The sequence below is a fragment of the Falco punctatus genome (assembly GCF_963210335.1).
Source record: "Falco punctatus genome assembly, chromosome: 1".
Taxonomy (NCBI): Eukaryota; Metazoa; Chordata; class Aves; order Falconiformes; family Falconidae; genus Falco; species Falco punctatus.
In genome coordinates this window covers 57,404,706-57,428,441 of record NC_137580.1, presented here as the reverse complement: position 1 = coordinate 57,428,441, position 23,736 = coordinate 57,404,706, and the positions used below count along the sequence as shown (strand labels likewise).

At 35.5% G+C, this 23,736-nt stretch overlaps 1 protein-coding gene across 5 annotated transcripts in view; it reads left to right on the top strand.

The window, feature by feature from the left end:
• The window catches only part of FRYL (FRY like transcription coactivator), a 179,603-nt gene that overhangs the window by 84,961 nt on the left and 70,906 nt on the right, over positions 1–23,736 (top strand). For 4 of the 5 annotated variants that reach the window (XM_080403806.1, XM_080403807.1, XM_080403803.1 and 1 more), the window contains 17 exons: positions 243–411; positions 1,479–1,571; positions 4,630–4,728; positions 6,209–6,310; positions 9,084–9,128; positions 12,357–12,460; positions 13,090–13,198; positions 14,166–14,252; positions 14,914–15,085; positions 15,795–15,927; positions 16,179–16,286; positions 17,592–17,829; positions 18,480–18,665; positions 18,763–18,849; positions 19,644–19,912; positions 20,356–20,551; positions 21,527–21,651. In XM_080403806.1, coding sequence (XP_080259932.1) covers positions 243–411; positions 1,479–1,571; positions 4,630–4,728; positions 6,209–6,310; positions 9,084–9,128; positions 12,357–12,460; positions 13,090–13,198; positions 14,166–14,252; positions 14,914–15,085; positions 15,795–15,927; positions 16,179–16,286; positions 17,592–17,829; positions 18,480–18,665; positions 18,763–18,849; positions 19,644–19,912; positions 20,356–20,551; positions 21,527–21,651 — 2,322 coding nt within the window. The remainder of the gene's footprint in view (positions 1–242; positions 412–1,478; positions 1,572–4,629; positions 4,729–6,208; positions 6,311–9,083; positions 9,129–12,356; positions 12,461–13,089; positions 13,199–14,165; positions 14,253–14,913; positions 15,086–15,794; positions 15,928–16,178; positions 16,287–17,591; positions 17,830–18,479; positions 18,666–18,762; positions 18,850–19,643; positions 19,913–20,355; positions 20,552–21,526; positions 21,652–23,736) is intronic. The other variant, XM_080403805.1, reaches the window with a different exon arrangement.

Genomic DNA, 23,736 nt, shown 5'->3' with positions numbered 1-23,736 from the left:
TGCAGGGAAAGGAGGCCTGGTATCAGTCAATAGTTGTTGTTCAGTTAATGAGAATATTCTAATGTGCTGGTCATCACAGGCACTCTTAAATGCCTGGATTTTAAGTATCGGGGATCATCTTGCTTGTGTTTCTTTTACTGTAGGTGGTGTTTTCATTAACAGCCTAAGGAAACTGATTCAAATAGACATCATATAAAAGTAACTAAAAATTCAAATAATTGCCACATATATCCCTGGTTTAGGTTTCAAGCTGTTAGGAAGAAATTTGTCACTGAATTAAAGGAACTGAGACAAAAAGAACAGAGTCCTCATGTGGTACAAAGTATCATCAGTTTGATTATGGGAATGAAGTTTTTTCGAGTAAAAATGTATCCTGTGGAGGATTTTGAAGCGTCATTTCAGTTCATGCAGGTAAATTACTATTACAGAAAAGTGAAACAAGTATGATTTTGATTGTTTAACTCATGAAGCTACAATGATGCCTGTAACGATCAGTTGCTCACTCTAAATAGAGTGTCATCCTTTGTCCTTTTCTGTTCAGTTTGTGAGTTCTCAGAGATATGAATCACTTGTTTCTCTACACTTCATGAGTACCTAGCATAATGAGAACCTATTCTCAATTGTCTCAGTAATATGGCAAACCTGTAATATATTAACTTATTCAAGATTCAATGAAAATGGATAGCAAGCAAATAATTGTCTTTATGGAAGGAGTGGATCAAAGGAAAAAAATTACTTGATATATCTTTTTTTAACAGCTGAGATGCCAAGAAATGATTTTGTTTGAAAAAACACTTCAGTTAATTTTCAGAGACTTAAAATCTCTTTGCTTCTCTTGTTCATGGATTAAAAGTTATCCTAATGAATAACTTGCCCATTCCACAGTAACTGAAGTTATTGCAACTTGGTCACAAATTTTATAGGAACTATTGAATAGCCATTGACATTGATTTCAATGCTGAAAAAGCTAACATACACATTGGTGCTTTAGATTGTGTCCAGAGTTGACAATTTGGTATACTGGAGTGTGCAAACATGTGTATGAATTATTTATTTTTCTGTAAGATTTTCTTTGTATCAAAGTAATCTTGAAAATGAGTATATAAAAATAAAAAAAATGTTTTATAATAATTTCAAGAGAGATAAGGTTTTATTTTTTAAAACTTCAGAATTATTGAGGAAAATGTGCATACTTATATTCTTTTATATTCTGGGTACTCTTCTTATTCCAAGTATGAAGTAAGTAGCTCTCTGGTATTACAAATGTTCTCCTTTCAATTTCTTTTTAATTGCTGGGGAAACAGGTTTTAAAGTTTCTAATATTTTGTAAAGTTGGTATTGTCAAGGAATATAAGACTAACAAACACATTGCATGTTTTAAATTCAAACTGGCAATTAATGCAATACTGCTGGTGGTTTTTATGCCATAGTGACACTTGTCTTCTTTCTAAATGTTTTTCTAATGCTTCCTTACAAAGGAATGTGCTCAATACTTCCTGGAAGTAAAAGATAAAGATATAAAGCATGCACTTGCTGGTTTGTTTGTGGAAATTCTCATCCCTGTGGCTGCTGTAAGTATTGGGTTTTTTTCTTCCCCACTATTCCTCTCACTTTCAATTAGGCTTTCATTGCTGAAATGACTTCCATTAATGTTCAAAATATTATGTTTTTACAGATTGAAAGAGACTATTAAGTAAATTCCAAGTAGCTACATAATCTTTCAAAGGGGAATGTGCCAGTGTAATTTGTCTATTAGCTAGTTTCTAGTCTTTTTTCAGAACTGCTTACAATTGTCTGTTTTCTAGACCCTTTCATCAACACTGTTGATAAAGGCACTGTTGTCATTTTATACTTGCTCTGAAAACTTGAAATTTCCTTGGTTCAGTATTTGTTCTATTAAGGGTCCCATTGTCTTTTCTTTATGAGCTGAAACTTCTTAAGTTCTTTCTAAAATAAACTGAGATATGTAACATTTTTACAGTTAGGAGAGTTTTTACAGATAAGGTAGTGTGTGAACTCCTATGCAGGGAGGAGGAATGTAGCTTTTGGCTATTTAAATAAAAATTGTTTCTAAAGGTGAGTGTCCACTAGGTGTAATCCTTCAAGTGGAAGAGCAGTCAATCATCTCCCTCTGGTATGTGTTTTAAATCTAAAGCAAGAAATTTTACTCAGCCGCCATGAACAAGAAAAAAAACCCTCGATATCATCAGTCTTGGATGTACAGTGCCTGTAACACTGCTTGTGAGAACACTTTTAGCCAGGACAGGTTCTCCCCCTTCCTCCCAGGCTACTTTGCTCAGTTGTGTACAGCTTGGTCAGCAGGTCAACAAGAAGTTGTGACAGCTCGGTGTACCTCAAGCTGACCATTTACCATGATCTCAAAGTTTCATTGTAGCAGATGGATACTTGCTGTGTTTGTTGTCTAAAATGATAATTGTATTAGCAGATGCTAGGCCATGGTGTGTTTGGCACACTGTCCTGAAAAATGGCAGATCATGGCTCCATGTTACAACTGATCGTAGGGGCATATCTTGCAATATGTGGAGAGCTGGGATGCGTGGATCCTGTTTTGTGGAACGGGATCTACCAAGATGAGCATGCTGGGTGGGGGTCCTGCCTAAGCAAGCTCATAGGAATGGAAACATAAAACCTTCTGAACTCTGCTTCCTCTTTAAAATGATCTGCCTTGCCCTGAGCTATGGGGAAATGCTTCTCTCGCTTCACTGGTCTTAACCTTGTGTTTGGTTTGTTGTTTTTTTTTGTTTTTTTTTTTTTTAAATGGGACAGGAGACAATCTTTCTTCTTAAGGCATGACCACAAAGAGGTGGTGTTAGCAGTAGCTCTTTATTGACTGAAGTCTTGATCTTACTTGGGCTTACTTATATTCTTCTAGAGAACAATTTCTTGTCCATCTGAAAAGTGAATGCATTGTTTTGAACTCCATAGTTGCTCAGCATTTGGAGTGGGGGTGCATGGTGAAAGTACTTTGCATTTAGGTAAATACAAATACTAGTTTGCAAAATCATAATTTAAATAATAGTGAAAACAGCATGTCCAGTAATGAGGGAGAAGCAGCATTTGGGAATTGGGATTATTCGTTGGTAACCATGGCAGCACTCACACCGCTGTGCAGAGTGTGTGTGGTGTTTTATGGATTGCTTCCTACCAGCACAGCCTGAATCAGTGCTTTAAGCGATTGGTGAGGGAGGGAGGCTTGATCTTTCTTTCTGAGTCATTGAGTCTAATCATTTCATACAAATGAGGCTTCTTAAATAGAATTGGAGAGCACCATCCTAGGCTGAGATGCAGCTGAGAGGGTTAGTCCTTCTCCTGGAAGATGTGAGAGGCAAGTTTGAATCTTTTTGAAGCAGATGAAGGAAATTAATCTGGATTCTTCTGTATCTTGGATACAGAAAATTGCTTAAGTGAGGAAGCTGTTAGGTTGCAGCATTGTAACTTCTTTACTGTATTCTCTTGCTTAGTCATTCAGGCATTTTAAAAAACTTGACCTGGTTTAGACCCTGCAGGTATGACAGATAACAGCATATTTTACAGTGAGGAATTTAAGGCTGATCTGTAAACCCAAGGTTATATCCCAAAGCAACAGTGTGGTGCTGGCAACAATGAATTTCTCATGGAGCTAGTAGGGTACTGATCAACCCATAGCTTAAGAATAGCAAAAGATAAATAATTTGGAGGTATGTAGGAAGTAACTTAAAACATAATTACTCTCACAGGTTGGTTTTTTTTGGATTTGTATATGTTACATAGATATTGAATGCTATTTTTTATGCTTCCTCATCATGTTTTCACAGTGTTCTTAGCAAGGTGGACATGTCATACCTTTGAATAATAAAAACTAACACCCCCCCCATATTATAGAGAAATTTTGACTATAGAGGATCTCTTCCAGAAAAGCCAACTCCCTCTCAAACACCCCCCAATTTGACAAATAAAGCAGAAATACAGTATAAAGCCATTGAGAATAATGTTGGAATGGATAAATACGGGTTTGCAGAGGTTTTGACAAAGAAGGTAGCTGCCTGGTTTGTGGAGGGAAGGCTCTTTTGTATGCAAGGACAGAGTGGGTAAAAAAGGTGTAGGGCTCAGTCTATTTGTTCCATTAATTCTGAAAGCTGATCAAAGACAACTTACATGGTTAATTGGCTGGTGATCCTGTGTATCATTTCCTAAGCTTTCAGTTTGCAGTACTGGAGCACATAAAAGGGGAGCATTAAAGAGGGGAACAATGAGAAAGTTATGGGCATTATTTTTTGAAATATATGAAATTATGCTTATAAAGAATTTCAGTGTATTTTTTATTTGTTAATTAGTTCCAAATACTTTTTCTTCTTCAAGCATGAGATACAGGCCACATTCTTAGAATAGTAGTTTTCTTAATGGGTTTTGTGTTTGTTGTGGTTTTGTGTTGGTTTTTTTCAACTGTATGGTTGTAGTGTATGACATGATTTCTTATGCTTCTGTTTATATTTCAGATACATACACTCAAATACTTACCTAAAGTGAGATTTAACTTTTGAGTGTTCTTGATTTCATGGACATCTTAATGTATATTTAAATTGCCTTCTATATAAACTTTTAAACCCATTTATGTATTTTTTTTAATAGGCTGTTAAAAATGAAGTGAATGTGCCATGTTTGAAAAATTTTGTGGAGATGCTTTATCAGACTACCTTTGAATTGAGTTCAAGAAAGAAGCATTCACTGGTATTTTAAAGAAATATTTCAACTTCTCCATTTTACTCATCTTAGACTTTTAAGCTAGTATATTTTATGAGGAAAAGCTAAGAGCTGTATTAATTTAAATATTAACTCCTCAGTCAAATTATATTTAAGTTCACACTGTGTATGTGTGTTTGCTTTGATTTGTTTCTTTGTGCAAGATATGTACTCTGTTATCTCACTTGTGAGATTGTCTTGAAAACAATGCTTGGTTTTGGTTATTTTAGTGGGTTTTAGCACAGAGTTATTTAACCTAATGTCTCTTCTAAAAAGAACTTGTGTTCAGGGAATCTGTGTTATTTAGATGATGACAAATTAAAAGTTGGAAGTGTCAGACAGGACTTCCTCAGCAGGATAATGGCCTGTTAATAGCCCTGCTTTGCCTGTTTTTTCCCCTCCTCATACACTTTTTTTTTTCTTTTTCTAATATTTTTTATTATCTCTTTCAGATATAAATTATCTGTGGGTTTTTTCCTGTAAGACTAGTTTTTCCCCTAAACCAGCATCTTAGCAAGGTTTTAAATATCTTATTAATGCAGTACTTGGTAATTCTTGATGACCGTGGCAGCCATGTTTCAAGTTGATTCACTCCACTTTGCTGGAAATGTAGACCTAAGTTTTGCATTACAATTGGTATATTCAGTAAATGCAAGTGAATTTAAAATGATTTATTCTCACTTTCATGTTAGTGACAAGCTTTACTTTCCAGTATTCTGAGCGTATAAAGCACACGTCATTGTACATGGTTAAACTCCTTCTGTAAGAAGAACATAAAGTAGTTGATGTTAGTATTCACCATGTAATTTTATTTATGAAGTCAGAAACATTGTTACATTAAGTTTACAATGTAATTTTTAAAATTTTGCTTCATAACAAGATAATCTGCAGTCAGATTTGGAATTTATCGCCATTGTTCATTCTGCTGAAATATGTGGTGTTCAAACAAATCTTATGCTATTAAAGCAAAGAAAAGTCATGCTAGTCAGCATATTCACAGACTATTAAATAGTGCTTCATTCTTTCCTAAAGTAGACCTTGCGTAGAAGCAACATTTCTGACAACCTAAAGCCTGCCTCGGTTTTTACTGAGTTGTTGATGCTTTTCCTGAATATTCTGCTTAGTGATGGTTCCCTCTCCCAGCACGTAGGACCCCATGAATTGGGTCGTGTGGTCGCAGGGAAAGAGTGGATATTGTATGAAGGGTGATATTTGAGATCAGGCCTTGCTAGGGAGCGAGCTTCACCGTGGTCCCACTGCCACAGTCTTACACCATGAGCTCTTACGGCACGTGGGTTATACCCAGGACACCATGCCTGGCACACATGTCCTAGTGCAGGGGAAGGCTGCCGTTCAGTGCTAAAATGAGAGTGAGAAACAAGGACCGACTGTGTCTCATTCTCAATGTACAAGACTTGATAGGTCTGCAAAGAGCAATTTGATCAATTCTTTTTCCCCCTGCTCATAGGCTTTGTATCCATTGATCACCTGCCTGTTGTGTGTCAGTCAGAAACAGTTTTTTTTAAATAACTGGCACGTTTTCCTGCAGAACTGTTTGTCTCATCTAAAGGTAAGAATCCTTTTTAATTCAGGAACTGTTGCAAATTGATAGCATTTATTCCAATATGTTTTTAGCATTTTCATGCCAAATAAACAGTGAATATTTGGCTGTTTAAAAGGACACTGCGAACTCTTTTCCAAAAAAAAAAAAAAAATCAAATGTCTTAAGTCTCCATTAATGTTAAGCTTACTACTAAGTTTTTGTAATGCTATGTAAAGCTGGAAATAAATGTGCCCCCCCGGGGACTATCAGTTTTATTAAGTAAAATCTGTAGAACTGTCTGCTAATAAATGCTATTTATGCCAAATAAAGTACAAACTGTAATTCTTCATGTGCAAATTATATGTAAGAAAATAAGTGGTTTGTCTGCTCCTCTAAGTAGAATGTGTATAGTAAATGCAAAATTTCTCTCTCTTGTTCCCTTACTGAAGGAATAGAAAATTAATTGAGAGTCCAGAAAAGATTATATCTACAGCCTGTGATATGTATTTTCCAAATAAAAATTACAGTGTCCCTTTAACTCATGGCTTCAGTTGATAGCATTGTAAACATGAGTTGGTTGATAAAGAGGTCAAGATACTTAAAAATTAGGGATTTGTTTTAGTGACTTTATCATAGCATTAATTGTTGTACATAGTTTTTCCTTAATTTTGATTAACATAGTTAATGATTTTCCCTAATGTATAATTTTAATAAATTCTTTGATCCACTTTTACAATATTCGTTCTGGTTAGGTAAGAGTGAAAATTCCGAAGCTTATTAATAAAATATATAAACCAGCATGAAGTCAAAAGCAAACAGGTTTAGCTGCTTGGATTGTTTTTTTAAGGGTCATTTTGTTTTCATCTTCCACACTTTTCTGTTGCTTGTTGGGTTTTTGTATATTTATCATCTAACATTGCAGTTCTTTTGCAATATTTGCCGCAATTTTTGTTCTGTTGTTTATTTTGCTTATGGAGGCTGCTTTTGCTTTTGTTTTTATGAAGCTTTTTAAAAAATTCTTACAATCCAGGAGTTGCATTTTTCTGGCATAATGTCCATTGGCTGATAATGGATGTATTAAAACTATAAACGCCAGTAAGTTTAACTGGTAGTTGCTGAGCATGCATTTTATATTTTACTTAGTTTTGTTAACCACTAACAGCTTAACACATTTACTGTAAGGCTCTATTCAGCAGAAATTCTACATATGAATTTCTGCAATTCAGAATTTGCAGTGTTATGATGCTGTGCCATCAATGGGTTATTTAGGATATTTTATGGCATGGTTTAATTTGGCCCACCAAATACTATTTGGATTTTTGGGTGTCTACTGTGTTCAGAAATTCATGGAGTTTAATTTTGAAAAATACACCCCCACTGTTCTCATGTGTCTTACGAATTAATGTGTTCCTGTATTTCTGAAGCTAATTAAATGCATGCACTCTGTAATAAGTAATCTCATTAATTTATAAATCTGAATTTCACAGCAGTTTAGTCTTTTAGATTTCCCCTTCCTCATTATATTTCCTGATTTTTCTAATGACTGAAGTTACTTGATTTGCAGTTACCTAAGTATTTAAAATGCAATAAGGATTCCAAATCTATTGTCTCTACTGTCTTTATTATTTAATAAAGCAATTTTGAAAGTTACTGGGAGATACTTTAAAATACTGGAAAGGTTCATCCACCACTACTGTGTTGGTTAAAATTAACAAATTAGTGATTGAAATAATTACAACACTTAAATTCTGTCACAGGGTATTCTGTGAAGAGTACAGGTTTGAGGTAATGTAGGTCGTGGATTCATGGTGCTCACTTTATTCCCTGGTGCCTGCCCTGGGCAAACATTTCCTAGCAATAAACGCCATCTGGTCACGCTTTGGTGACGGAAATAAGGAATTCCCCGTTTGCCATGGTGTGAAAGCTCACATCTTTGTAGTTGCTCCATAGTACCTGATGCATAAGTATATTCATACCCTACCTTACTTTGCCGTATTTCAGTGCTACGTTGTACTTGGTAATGTTCCTGAGGGTGCTCTGAATCTCAGTCCGGTGCTAGCAATGTTTATTGCCCTGGTACTGGGTTTTGGTGCACATTACCTCAAAGCAGGCTTATTATAGGAGGCAAACATCCTAATCTTGCTGAAAAGAGGAAACGTAGGGGTCCGGACTGATGTAAATAGCAGATAAGTGAGTTGTAAGAGTCAGTTTAGACCAGGAGTGTACTAAAGGGTTTGTTGGTATATGCATAACTGGCCTTGTGTCCCACAAAGCAGTTGGGATGCTTTTTCGGCATTGAGCCCAGCAGGGAGTTTCTCTACACACTGTAGCGTAGGCAAAATACTGGATTTGCTCAGCAGGCAGTAACGCTGGGTCAGTGTTATCATTTTGCTTACTTTTTTGACTAGTTTTTAGATGGGTTAATTCTAGCAGGTTTGTCAGAAAGCTGATAGATTCTGAGATGAAGCTGAGTTGTTGTGGTATCCGTACCACCTCCTCCAAGGAGAGGAAAGAACATTTAAGAAAGCTGCTGAAATGGGAGAGAAAAGTGTCTTTATCGTTCTGCACCACTGTCGGGTAGAAAAGAATAATTTTTTTCACAGTTTAACCTTAGTGTCTGTTACCACAAAAGAAAGTTGGAGGAATGTTTCCTACCACTATAGCAAAGCCTGTATTTCTACTGAATAGAGTCCTTACTAGACAGCTATCTGTTGTTTTTGTGCTTTTTTTTCATCTAACATGCATGTGCCTTCCATTCTCATGTTTGTTATGTTTTGCTGTCTCACATTGCTTTATTTAGATGCCATCTAACAACAGTATCAGAAAACAAATAGAAACACTTCAGGTGAGTTAATATGTCGATGTGAACTGTTGCTTTGTCTCCTGTAAATATTTTGGTTTGGTTTTTTATGTTAATTGTTGTATTTTGTGCTTTCCCTTCTTGGTAAAATTGCTGTCAGTACTTTAATAAGCAACAAGGACTAAGAATAGATAATGTTTCAAAGATTTTTTTCTTGCCAGGGAGTAAAGGAGAAAGATCAGAAAATTATCTAGTATCAGTTTTTCCTTGAGGGTGAACATGTAACTTTGAGTATCAATATCACAGCTGGCTTTCCTGAACAGCAGTGCATGTTTCAACTGGAAGTAAATTACCTATTCAGATGTATGGTTTTTTTCTGTTAATTCATTTCAAATAGTGTCTTGCATGTGAGCAAACTTGAAAACATTTTCACAATTAAAAAATGTGAAACTGATATGCTATAACAACTTGCAGTGCACTAACTTGAAAGACTTTTACACTGTTGGTTTTGCAGGTTTTAAAAAGTAGACATTGTTTTAGTTCAGAACAGAAGAAAAGTTTAACATCAATATTAAAAAGTACTTTCTTCAGTAAGTGACTACATTTGCCTAACATGGAAAAAATGCTATTTTGTTTCTTGCCTTCATTGAAATATGTTTCATTGACTCATCTTAATGTGTCATGTAAGACCACTGTAGATTTGCTCATACTTTTTTGGGTTTGTAACACAGATATGATTTTTACAGCTTATTCCATAATCCACTGACATAATTCATGTTAAAAGTGTTAGGATTTTAAACAAAATTGTGTTTGGGAAAAAAAAAAAAAACAACACAAAAAAACCCACAACCCAAACAACCCAGAGTGCTTTCAAATCTGACAGGTATCAGCTAAAAAAGACTCAAATTTAGCCAGGCTGGTGAATTACATAGCCGTATATACTGTATTCTACTTGCAGTAATATCAAAGAGAAAAGGAAATGCTGACATTAACACCAAGTGTACAGGAAGTGTGCCATAAATTAGACCCCAAAAGCCATTTTCTTCTAGCATATATAGTTCCTACTTACAGGAAGAGATAACAAAAATTTTCAGTGCTGAAGGATTTAGAAGTACTGCTGTATTTATTTTGTAACCCTTTTAAAAAGGTGAATGCCTCCTTATACTTTTTTTTTAAGCAAAGAAGCAACTTTGTCATAACTAATCAGAAGTAGCTATATTGGATGATAAACCTCCTAACAGATACAATGTTGTTAATGCATTGTGAGATAATCTGCTACCTATACCATTTTTATTTTTTTTATTAGACCATTGAAAGCTAATAGTAAATTTTTGGTTTTCTTTAGATCTCTAAATTAAGCTCCCCTTCAGAATATTAGAAATAAGAAAACTGAAGCATTACTCCATTCTAGACACCACATTTCAGATAGACTTTGGTAGTGTGTCTACCAACGAATTCACCAGCCTACTTTGACCATTGAGAACTGCTGGCCTGCAGATTAAATGTGATGACTTTTTTGCTGTTTAAGTTGATTAAAATCAAAGCTATCACAGTCTCACCCTCTCATACAGTTCTGAGTGTTTGCTTCTTCCTTACAGTAGCACTGCTGGTAAATTAACTTGACAGTGGGACAGCTATCTTTTTGAATACTAACCAGGGACAGGTGTCACATTTTGCTGGTTAGATTTTGTCTAGATCACCTTCCTAAACCTATCCGCTGCCTAGTTGCAGGTGTGCTAATTCAGAAGTGATTGCAGGGACACATTGATGGGTGTGAAGAGGGAGGGTAGAACAGCATTATCACTGATGTAGACTGGGTTAGGTTATTACGTCTAATATTCTGATAAAGTCATGTATGTTATTTGTCTGTGAAATACCACTTTTGCCTCTGTGATTTTTGTCATAGGCTTTTAGCCTTTCTTCAACTAAGCTGCTGCCAAAACCAGTAGTCCCAGCCCACCTGTGTTAATGCCGTCCAAATTACTCTCCTCCATATAGTCTGTTGCACAGACATGGCCATGAAATTATTTGGATCAATTTACAGCTGTGAGTTGGACTTTCTTACTGCTAGAGTCAATACAAAAGAGCAGTGAGATTGTGGAGGAGAGAACTGAGGATGAGACCATCTTTTTTCAAACAGTGTGATCTTAAATCCACTTACACCATTTGTGAAATCACACACCATTTGTCTGGGGAGGGCAAAGCAATCTGTTATTCTGACTCACTGGCTTGTGGTAGAGGCCACAAAATATGAAATGACTTAGGCTTAAGCCATTGTATAGTTAGGTCTTGAAACAGAAAGAATTCACTGCAGATGGGGAAGGTGTAGTTTTGGGGTGCTGTTGGTTTTTTTGTTGATTTTTGTTGAGGTTTTTTTTGAGACTGAGAGTGTCTAAAATGATTACAACTCAGAATCACTTACTCTGTTCATAAGCTCATACTTATGGCCGGTTTGAAGAATCTCACAGGACAGTTCAAGATCATAAATGCACCAAGAATCCCTAGCAGGAAAAGGGATTGCTGGAGTTAGTACAAAGAATCTTGGTTAGTTACTATTATACACAGATCAAGAGCTAGGAGGAACAAAGCTAAACTCCTAGTAGCAGCATTAAGACAAAAAATAATTGTTTTTCATAAAGTGTATAATTCAAACTGAACGATGCCACAAGATTTTGTATTAATTCAAGAGAAATCTAGTTTAATTGTTACAATAAAAATCCATTGGAAGTGAGTAAACACTAATACAGCCCAGAGGAAATGGCTAAGTTGGGTGAAGCCTGGGGTGCATACCCGGAGAAGCATCGTTGTGTGCCTGCCCTGTTTTGCGTTCTTTTCTTCTGCACTTGCTACTGTCTGCTGTCATAAACTGAATGACGGATTTAGACTTTGTGCCTGATCCAAAGCAGCTACTCCGATGTTTTAGGCAAACTAGAGTTAGTTTGCTTTAAAGTAGGTATTCGTTACTAATGGCTTTCTGAGAAAAATTCTTGTAAGTAATACACTCTTGGTATTCATCTTAAGAGGAATATCTGCTTTTTAGTTACTCTGCTGTAAAATAATGTGGAATTACTAGCTAAATATTCAGGTAGTATTGCAAATATGCAATACAGGATTGTTTTCATAAAAGCAGATTAAAACTTTTAGTTGGCATTAAATACATCAGTTTTCATTGTAAAAAAATTTGAAACTATTCCTAAAAGTCAAAAGAGTAATAACAGAATTTTCTGAGTGTCTCACAGGCAACAGTAACTGTATTTTTCATTTATTTTACAGAATAAAGATCCCAAAATGTCCCGAGTTGCACTGGAATCTTTGTATAGGTTATTGTGGGTTTATGTTATTAGAATAAAATGTGAAAGCAACACTGTAACTCAAAGGTAAGTTTATTATGCAAAGGAGTTTAAACTATTGATTGGTGAGGGGGTTTCCCACTAGTGATATCAGAAGAGATCTTGAAGCTCAGGAGTGGTCTAGTCATATAAACAAGGGAACAAAGACTTCATCTTAACAGAGAAAAGCTAAAGAATTTGATTACTTTGATGAGGAGAAAGAATAGAGTCTACAATTGTCTTTGCAGGGATAGAAGAGGATGGAGATGTAAGAAGTAGGAAATGTATTGAAATTAAAAGGCACTAACAGTACCAGAACAAATAGTGTATGAAGTGGCCATTGCTAAGTATGGGCTGGAAGTGAAAAAGTTTTAAGTATAAATTAGTATAATGAGAATTTAGAATAGTCCTTCAGATTTTTCCCCTCCTCCTGACTATTACTAACTAGTTTAAAGCAGGATCTTGGTCGCTTTATAAATAAGCCCAGAATACTGTTGCCTGTGTCAGTAGAGGGCTGTACTTTCCATAGGTGGTCCTACCTGTCTTAATGCTTCTTTGTGCATTGTTTAGTAGCAGCCCCTCCACACACACTTCCAGATTTGAACTGTAACATCTATGCTATTTAAAAGATGGTTTTAAAAGTTTTTTTAATTTCTTCTTGTTTCTAAATTCTTTAGCCGTCTCATGAGCATTGTATCAGCACTTTTTCCAAAAGGATCACGTAGTGTGGTCCCACGAGACACACCTCTGAATATATTTGTGAAGATTATTCAGTTCATTGCTCAGGTAAGAATAAGCCTAGGTAGAGCTATAAGAATAGATGAGCATTATTTGGAAGAGTTGTAAGTTTACGGTTAGGTTTTGAAGTATTTGCACTGAGGTAATGGTCTTATATCCTGAGTAGAATTTCCCTAAATACTTACAAAAATGAAACGACTCATTCTGTTTCTACTAGTGGGAAAATGATTTTACTTAAACTTCAATAACTGTTGTGTATGAACATTATGATGTTTACTATTTACATTTCTATTGCACTGTTGTGTTTGTGTATGTGTATATATATAAATCCACTAGTATATTTAGTATATCCCATCTTAATATTTTTATAAGGGACAAAGCATTTGAACAGTAATGTCCACTTATATTTAGCCTGGAGACTAGCCTCTGTAGACAGAAGAAATATGCAATGTATGTATTAGTGTGTAGTTAGTATTGCATTATGGTTAATATTATTTTAGGTTCTTCTGGTGTCTTAATGTCAAAATGCAGGATATGATCTCACAAGATAAACTCTCATTCATCTATAACCTTATAGATTAGAGACATGTTTTCCTGTCTTGCAGATAGCTTGTCTGTGCTTCAACTTCCAAAGCGATTTGCTTCTGGTCATACAGGGACGAGGCAGAACACTCAACCCTTCACTGTTAATATTTGTTTCCTAGGGCTCCTCTTTTTAGCATTAATTTTTAGGTATTTAAAACAGTTCAGCTCATTTGTAGAAATGTGTTCAACTTGATCAGAATTGTCTGGGAATTTTTTTCAAGAGAAATGATTCAACCATATCAGGGGATGAGCTTGTTGAATTGTACTATATTTAAAAAGGAACATTAAGTCATAAGAATGAATAGGAAAAAAGGAATATTTTTTATTTATATTTTTTAAACTTTTTGACAGCACCTGTTCCAAGCCATGAAATTAAACTATTCCTATTAACTGAAAAGAGATGATTGTATCAATCTGTCTTCCTTTACAGGAACGTTTGGATTTTGCTATGAAAGAAATAATATTTGATCTTCTTAGTGTTGGAAAATCACCTAAAACCTTCACTATTAATCCAGAGGTAAAAAAAGCTCATTACTTGCATACAGTGAGAACAGAGCATTGGGGGATTTTATGAGGGGAAATTGGTTAACTATTTTAGAGCCAGGATGTAAGCAGAGTAGCAAGTATCTGAGTGGGTGTTCTGCTAAAACTAAAGAAGTAAGTAATTGTAGTTTGCACAATTGCTGTTTCATTTCTGGTGAACGCGCTAGCAGCAGTACTACAGTTCAGACTCCTTTCAACAATAATTTCAGTAAGTAGGTGTGAATTTTTGTTACAGTATAACTGTAAAGCCTTTTTTCAGAGAAGTCTTACCTGGCTCTTATGGTTCAAGACCCAACTGAACAAATGAGACGTTTAAGCAATCTGTCATTCTCAAGATTCATATTAAGTCCTTTGGTGCTCTGTACTATAAAGTATTTGGTATTTTAGCCTATGCCAAGTCAGTTAACTGGAGTCAGTTATGGGGAGACACTGAAGACTTAAACTTTATTCTTATTCTTGTTACTTTCATTACCCTAATATGTAACATTTAAATAATACCTGTCCTACTGGACCTATACTGCTGTCTGTTTGAAAGAGGGAAAATGCAGTTTGTGTTTTGCTTCATCTGTGTTACTTTAATGTTACAATTTCTTCTGTTTTCTCTTTCCTTTTTCTTCCTTTTTTTGCTATTGAAGAGGATGAATATCGGCCTCAGAGTCTTCCTTGTCATAGCAGATAGCTTGCAGCAGAAAGATGGTGAACCACCAATGCCAACAACAGGAGTTGTTCTTCCCTCAGGAAATACTCTGCGTGTGAAGAAAATTTTTCTTAATAAAACGCTGACAGATGAGGAAGCAAAAGTTATAGGTATGTTGTGTTCTTTTGTAAGTTGGTGTTCCAATATGTGCATGCATATGCACAATTTTTCTCAAGCAATGGGTTTTTTTTTTTTAACTTTATTTCTGTATTTATTTTAATTGTTAACAAGAATCTAATCATAGTATATTTTAACAGAATTGCTTTGATTCTTTAGAGAGGGCTGCTAGACAATATTGACCTTCTGGTGTCTGAGACCAAATCCATGGCTTTTTTTAAGTGTTTCGCACTGCCAGATTAGCACAAAGAAGCCTGAGTGCAATTAGTGTCATAAATAGCATGGCAATTTTAGTTCCCTTGATGTCATTCTAGAATGTCCCAAATGTCCCACAGCTGGAGTAAGACAGTTTTGATCCCTGTGCTGTATTGATCTTCTGTGGATGAGGTAGTCATCTCTAAAGGACTGTTTCAGTGTGTAAAATTTAAACTAGAACTAAAATGCTCAGAGTTGAGAAAACAGAAAAGCAACTAATGGTTGCTTCTTTATGATCTTTCTGAAAGAAAGTTCTACTTCCATATAATGCCTACTACTACTCATTTAACATCTATTTCTTTTGACATTTAAAGTGTGTATTTCATATCAACTTCTGTACAAGAAGAAATTAGTTCGAAGCTGAGTAAGTGGCAAACGTTTTATTAAAAATGTGAAAATGAAATGAGAATAAATGAAAGAGGTGATCGGAACTCTTTGGCTTTTCAGGAATGTCCATATACTACCCTCAAGTCAGAAAAGCACTAGATAGCATTCTTAGGCATTTGGACAAAGAAGTTGGAAGGCCCATGTGCATGACTAGTGTGCAGATGTCCAATAAAGAACCTGAAGACATGATTACGTATGTACTGAATTACAGCATTGTCACTGTCACAGTTATATGTCATTATTTTTATGCTAGAATGTTGCAGATACCATCATTAATGCATTAAAATTTTGGCCTTTTTCTTGACTATTAAATGAATGCTAATTTAATTAATTAATTATAACAGGTTTTGTTAGCTCCTTAGTTTTGACATGAAATTGAAAATATTTGCCATGTACTGAAGTAGATTTTCCTGTTGTTTTGTTGGTTATAAACTGGTTTTGTAGGGGTGAGAGAAAACCTAAGATAGATTTGTTCAGAACCTGTATTGCTGCTATCCCAAGACTGATTCCAGATGGCATGAGCAAGACTGACCTCATTGAATTGCTTGCAAGGTAAAGGAAATTAAATTCTGCTCTTAGTGATGTTTCTTTTTAAATGCTGTGTGTATAAGAGTTCATCAGTGCACTATATAGTGTGAGTCCGCTGCACATAAAATCCATTCTTCCTATTCCTGCCTGCTTTTTGCAGTTGGTCAAGTGTTACTGGCCAGAGTAGCGGGAGGTAAACCTATTCTGAAGGTCTTGCACTTATTTTTATAGATAATTTTTTGAAAAGTAGGAATTTCTGTTGCTTTGTTTTTTGAACTTATCTTTTTGTTACTACTATCATACTTTTTTCAGCTTTTATATTTTCTTCTTTTTCCTTCCTATTGCTACTATAAATTTTCATAAAGGCATTCTTCTTTGACATTACCAAAATTGGAGACAGGCACTTAATGGCAAAATTTTTTTCTTGTTCTCTACTAATCCTGCTTCCTTTTTCCATTTTTTTTATTCAACACTACCCATATTCCTCCATCTCTTATCTCAATTTAACTTGAATGTGCCTTATCAGTACTGATAAGTAGTTGAGACAACTGGACAGCCAGGTGTTTGCAGGTGGGTAAACTGAGCATTCAGTGAGAATATGTAGTTGGGGTACATGCAGGCGGTCTTTATGTATTACTAGAGTGATAAACCTTCCTTTTTAATTTTTAATACAGGAATGGTCTTAGCGCGGAAATACGGGATAGCTTTTAGCTTTTAAATTATAAATTCATTTGCATATAATGTGTTCAGTTACATATATAAAAACGGTAGTGGTGTGGGAGAATAAGATGTTTCTAACACTTTTTCTTCAGTGTCAAAAATCACGTAAAAGACATGAAACTTATCTGGTACTGTATTATTACTTAATACTTCTTCTACCATAGCTGAGACGTATTTTTAAGCATATATGCAAAGGGGTTTTTTTGCAAGTTTTTTCTCCTATCCAGAGTAAAGCTGCTTTATCCGCAGAAATAATCTGTTCTTTTCATTTTTATCTGAAGAAAATAACCTGTACATCACACTGTGCCTCAGCTCTAAGGCGGTTGCTCAGATGCGTGCAAAGATGTGCCTATATGTGCGACTTGATTGTCACACTTGAAAATTATTTGTCTGTACTAAGTTTTGTGAAGTCTTGAATTATTTTGCTATAGTAGTAGTGCCTTCTGTTAGTAGCTGGTTCCAGACGTATTCCACGCAGAAAATGCATGTGTGGAAGTATTCTACATTGTGCAGTAAAGAATGAAGATTTAACACCAAACTTTAATTTATAAAGGCTGGTTAAGTGTATGCCAATCTAGGGTGATGATATCGGTATTTTTTTGTGAACAGGCTGACAATTCATATGGATGAAGAACTTCGTGCCTTGGCTTTCAATACTCTCCAAGCATTAATGCTTGATTTTCCAGACTGGCGGGAAGATGTTCTTTCAGGATTTGTATATTTTATTGTGCGTGAAGTGACTGACATCCACCCAACGCTTCTTGACAATGCAGTAAAAATGTTAGTGCAGCTCATAAATCAGTGGAAACAAGCAGCCCAAATGCACAATAAAAACCAAGATTCTCAGGTATTTCTAAATAAGGTCCTTTGATTTTAAAACATGGTTTGAATCTACGTAGAATTTTATTAGTAGGCTTTATTGGTTTTGCTAAATAATAAAAAATTCAGCTTACTTTCTTACAGTGCTTGAAGATTTTTAGATCTATTATTTTAAATCAGCGTTTTTGTCAATAAAGTTACTTCAATATTATTAAGTATTACCTAAACACTAATTCAAGGCCACATTTTTGCTTACAACAAAAGTCATCATGTGTAACTGGAAGTATATTAAGTAGGAGCAGTTAAACAGTAGAACTAGTAAAAAAGCACCATTTTTTACTAACAAACAGAAAGAGTCCAGATAGTTAAATTTTATACAATACTATATGTAACAGTATTACTTTATTTTTAAATTTTGCCCTCACTGCATCGTCCTTGTGAGAAAACGAAACAAGAAAGACTTTCTTGTGATATTTGTTTGGACTGAAGTCAGAGAGATACTAAAAAAAACAAAGTAGCTGGTATCATGCAATTCTCCTAATGCAAAATTTGACTAGTAGCCAAACAAGATCTAAATACCTTATGATTAATTCTGCCATTGCCAATTATGGAACTATTATAGCTTGGTTGTGTTAATTTTTTTCTTAATTTGCTTGACTACTGTGATCTTTTTCTCAGCGTGGTGTATCCAATGGGGCTGCCCATACCCTTCCTCTGGAGAGGACCCTTTATTCCAGTGTATTTCATGTGGTGGAAGGCTTTGCTTTAGTCATCCTTTGCAGCACAAGGCCCGCCACCAGGAGATTAGCTGTCAGTGTTCTCAGAGAAATAAGGGCCTTGTTCACACTTCTAGAAATTTCTAAGGTAAGAGTTGATGACCCATTCTTGTGGCTGCTTAATGAAACTGCTTTTGTCTTGACTTTCTTTGAGCTTTTTATGTTTTGCCTTTTGTCTTTTGTAGAGTGATGATGAGTTGGCTATAGATGTAATGGACAGACTAAGTGCTACTATCCTGGAGAGTTTCATACATCTCACTGGGGCTGACCAGGTAGGAGAGTTTTAACGTTTGGATGCAAGATGAGGTGTTCTGCAAAACTGTCCCATGCAAATTGTATATATTTTAAATGATAGCATCACTATGTTTGTGCTAACTTTATCAGCAAGTTATCACCTTAAAAAAACAAAAACTAACAAACCCAACAAAACAAAACAAGAAACTCAAAAAATTTGAGGAATGTTGTGAAGCTGACACTTTGTGCACTTTATGGTCAGTGGTGTCTTGTTATGACCACCATATACCATATATATCCTCAACTGTGTTTTCTCATCTTGCTCATAGATTACCATTTCTTTGAAGCAAAGACCACCACCTTTTTCTGCAGTGATACAGTGTCTTAATAAAGTCACTGTGTCCTTTATGCATGATGAAAACTATAATAACTATCCATAACAACAGAATTCTGTATTTATATATTTACCATTAACTCTTAAGTATCAAGGAAAAGCTCTTCTGATTTTAGGTTTAAGAAACAAGTTGGAGTTCAGTAGTAAGGCTTTTAGAGTCTGGAATCTTTTGGAATTATTAAATCCTAATGACTGAAAGGGCCTTTTTCTAGAGTTTATTGTTTCCTAATATCCAGTTCCTTCCCAAACAGCATTTTTATATAACTGTCCATGCTAGGAATGTCTGTAAAAAAACCCCATAAATTAAGTAATGTGTTTTATCTATTCTAAATGTAGTTTTGACACTGATACTTTCTTAGGTTTTTAACAATGAAGACATTGCTACTTAATATACATAGATGTAAAATACTGCCTTGTTCTCTTTTTTTATGCACACAGACTACTTTACTGTACTGTCCCAGTTCAATAGATTTACAGACTCTGGCTGATTGGAATTCCTCCCCCATCAGCCACCAGTTTGATGTAGTCAGTCCATCACATATATGGATATTTGCACATGTGACTCAAGGTCAAGATCCATGGATCATAAGCCTCTCAAGTTTTATGAAACAGGAAAATCTCCCAAAACACTGTCCGACAGCTGTAAGCTATGCTTGGACGTTTGCTTATACCAGACTCCAACTGCTGTCTCCACAAGTGGATATAAAGTAAGTTAATTTCTGAAGTAAATAACAATATATTATTTTGAGTATTCTTTCAAGATTTATCATTATTGCAGTGTCATCATGTTTCAGTGAGGTGGCATATGGCCTGTTAATATTTTCTGTAGGTTTAATTCAGCTTTCTATAACAAAAAATTAAAGTAGTTCTGTCTGGAAAAATGTTACCTGCTGTAAAGATTAATTAATTCATGCCTTCAGTCATATTGTAGTTCAACAAATTTGACTATAAAAGCATACGTTATTGATGTACAGCTGTATTCTGAACAATTTATTCAGTTTACGCCATGTTAATAATTTTGGAAGCAATGGCATGTACATAATTGAAAAATAAATTCAGTAGAAAAACAAAGTGTAATCTGGTAAGCTTTATTTACTATACTGAGCTTTTTTTTTTACTATATGGAGTTTTGTTTTTTTTTTTTAAATAGCAGCCCTATCAATGCAAAGAAAGTGAATACTACTACAAGCAGTGACTCCTATATTGGGCTGTGGAGAAACTACCTGATTCTTTGCTGCAGTGCAGCATCTTCTTCAAACTCCTCCACCTCCACAGGCTCTGTGAGATGTTCCCCTCCTGAGACGCTGGCGTCTACTCCCGACAGCGGTTACAGCATTGATTCAAGAGTAGGTTCTTCTAAAGCTTTCTGTAAATAAGTCTATATGTTATTGGAAGTGGAGACACCTGAGGCTTATAGTAACTGTCATAATTCTCAGAAACTGGTGTAATTTGTCTGAAAACACGTTTTAGTATACATTTGTCTTTCATGTGTTTAGGATAATGTTTCAGTTTGCTTCTCCCAATCCGTGCTGTAGAGGCTTTTCTGCTTATGTTTTTTAAGGCAAAACCTAATCATGTCATAAAAACATTAACCCAATCTCAGTCTTATCCAGTGGTAATGAGGAAATGTTTATCATTGACTGGGGTTTTTTTTGCTGTCAGTTGGCTTGTGCAATTCTGAGCAAATAGCCTCTCACGTCAGTAACTGAAGCAGTGACATATTCAGGCATAATGTATCTTGTGACATTTTTCCCAATGACAGATAGTTTTCTGTCTGCCTTGCTTCATATCACCTGCAGATTTTTTCTTTTTGCTTGTTTGCTTCTTTTTGTTTTTCTCCTTTTTGGCTTCCTGTAGAAGGTACAGTAGAGGTAAAGATAACTCATGGAGTATGCAGCAGATTTTTGGCAGGAGCAGCCTATTCCACTTGTTTGTTGCCAGGATCCTTTCCCTAAATCTGAGGAACTGTAGACTGAAAGCTTTGTTCTGTTTGAGAGCTGCAGTGGAGTCTTAAGGAATTGCACACCAGAAGTGTTTCCTCTTCCTAAGGAGGGCAGATACACTAAAGATGCAAAGCATCTGTTTATCATGTTGAGGCATTCGTTGTCACCTGACATGGAATTATACATGGAACGGAAAAGTAGTTAAACTACTATTTCAGAAAGTCTTTTTCCATGTCAAATACCAAATATTTCATTTTTATAATTTTAAGTCACTGATCCGTGTGAGAAGACTGTAAAATTATAGCAAATGTTTTAATGTCACATCACCTGATTGTCTGGTAACTACTTCATTCTGTTTTATTCTGGTTTTCTTCTTAGATCATTGGCATTCCATCCCCTTCCTCCTTGTTTAAGCACATAGTTCCAATGATGCGCTCTGAGAGCATGGAAATTACAGAATCCCTTGTGCTGGGACTTGGCAGGACCAACCCAGGAGCTTTTAGGTAACTGTTGTTTCATCTGTTTTTATGCTAATTGATTACAAAGCCGGGGAATCAGAGCTCAGAAAAAAAGTTTTGCTTTTTTTTCTTGCAAGAACTTTGTAAAAAGCTCTGAAAACTGATTACCATTGTCTTTTCCAGCATTAGTGGTGTGAAAAGGATTGTTGGAGGTTGAAATAACTTTATGTGGTCATGTCTGCATAAAGGAAAAGTTAGTTGAAACAGTAAAGGGCTGCCTTTTATTGATATTAAAGGTTGCCCTTATGTGAAAGAACAGGCCCTGTGGGCTATTAATGTCTGAAATTTTAATTACAATGTTTGTATAAGAGTTATTAAACCCTCCTTAATGGTATTGCCAGTAAACATATGTTTCTGAGTTCTTTATGTGTAGAAATTTCAGGATAACTGTATTCTAAAAAGAGATTTTTGGATCAGGCTGAAAAAAATACCAGTTACAACTGTTTTCTGACTAGTTCTGAAGCTTTGAAAATGTGTGGCACATCCCTCTCCCCCTTTTCATTTTTTTTTTCTGAGTAAACTTCCTGTAACTTCATAACTAATATACCTTTCTCATAGGTTGTACTATGACAAGTCCATGTGGATTAGTTAGGGCACTGGTAACTGTGTTCTACTGTAGCAGAATTAAATCTCTGCCAAGCCACTTGTTCTGTCAGTTTCATACATCGTGTTCAACATAATTGGATTCAGCTCATAATCCAAGATTTTTGGTTACTCTATTGTGACAAGTCTTAATATAAATGTTGAATTCAAAATGGTCTATCTAGCCATTGTGGCATTCCTACCCCAACTGAAATTTGCTTTTCTTCGGATCCTAATGTACTGTACTGTCAGTGTGTATTACAAATCCACTGAGGTGAAAGGGCAGCTCTGTGCCAGGAAGCCATGAGTTTTAAAATGCATCTCCATGCCACTGTCTTCAACTGACAACTCTTTCTTTATGGAAGATGGATGAAGAGGGAGAACATCTGAGGGGACGAAAACTTCCTGAGAAGACCGGTGCTCAGCATCAGATGTTCTCTGACAGCACCAGCCTCTTAATAGAGTTACGAGGTTGTACCATGCTATAGCAATGGACTCTGCTTCTGCAGAAGAAACCAGGGATCACTAATACCCTTGGTGTTAAAGATTTGCTTCTTGTCTCCAGTCACTTGTGTCCCATAATAATAGCAGATGAGGAGCCAAAGGTGTATTTGAAACTGTAATGCCAAGTCCTCAGTGACAGTATTCGTTTTTAATCCTGTGATGATCTTCTAATTTTGTACTCTGTCTGACTTTACTCTCCTACCAGGAGTAAAGCAAGACTTTATCCCATGACCCTGAAGATCTACTGAGCAGTTGAAATTATAACTGTGCTCTAGAAGTCTAGAAAATGCTTTCAGAAAGGGTTTCACCAGAAATCCTTGTTTTCTAAATTTGAAACAATTAATTCAGCAAACTTTAGGAAAAAAAAAAAAAAGTATGATTCTCATCAGTTTTCTGAATTCTGTGTTTTGTTTCTGATGACCATCTTTTTTCCTCTTTCCAAAGTGTGTACTCCCACCAGTACTGTAGCCCATCCTTCACTGTTGCAGCTCTGTGCTGATTTGTTGTTTTGGTTTTGTTTTTTTAAGCACTGTTTGCTCCCGCTTGGTATGTGGGAATGTTTTTCATTATAGATTATATGTATGTGCAGTCCACTTAAACTTGCTAGAATATTCTTTTTTGTTTTCTCTTACTGATCACGTGAAATTGTCTAGGTTTCTCTTGCTCTCCATTGGAAGCTGGCCCTTTACTATGTTTTAGCACAAAAAACCTTCAGATTCTTTTCTGTGTTTAAAAGATAGTATAAAACATGCTTAAGTCTTGTAATTGAGCGCACTGCACAAGTTTGTGCAGCTTTCTGATCACCTGGACCTGTTGTCTTAAGGAAAAACTTTGAATGATGTAGCAGAGAAGTCAGTCATTTACCACAAAAAATTGAAGTGGTTTATGCTTTTGATATGTCCAAATTACAGTAGCACAGGAAGTAGAAAAATGTGTCACACTCCAATAAATCTAAAGTGGAGGTGGTAGTTACTTTAATGTCTG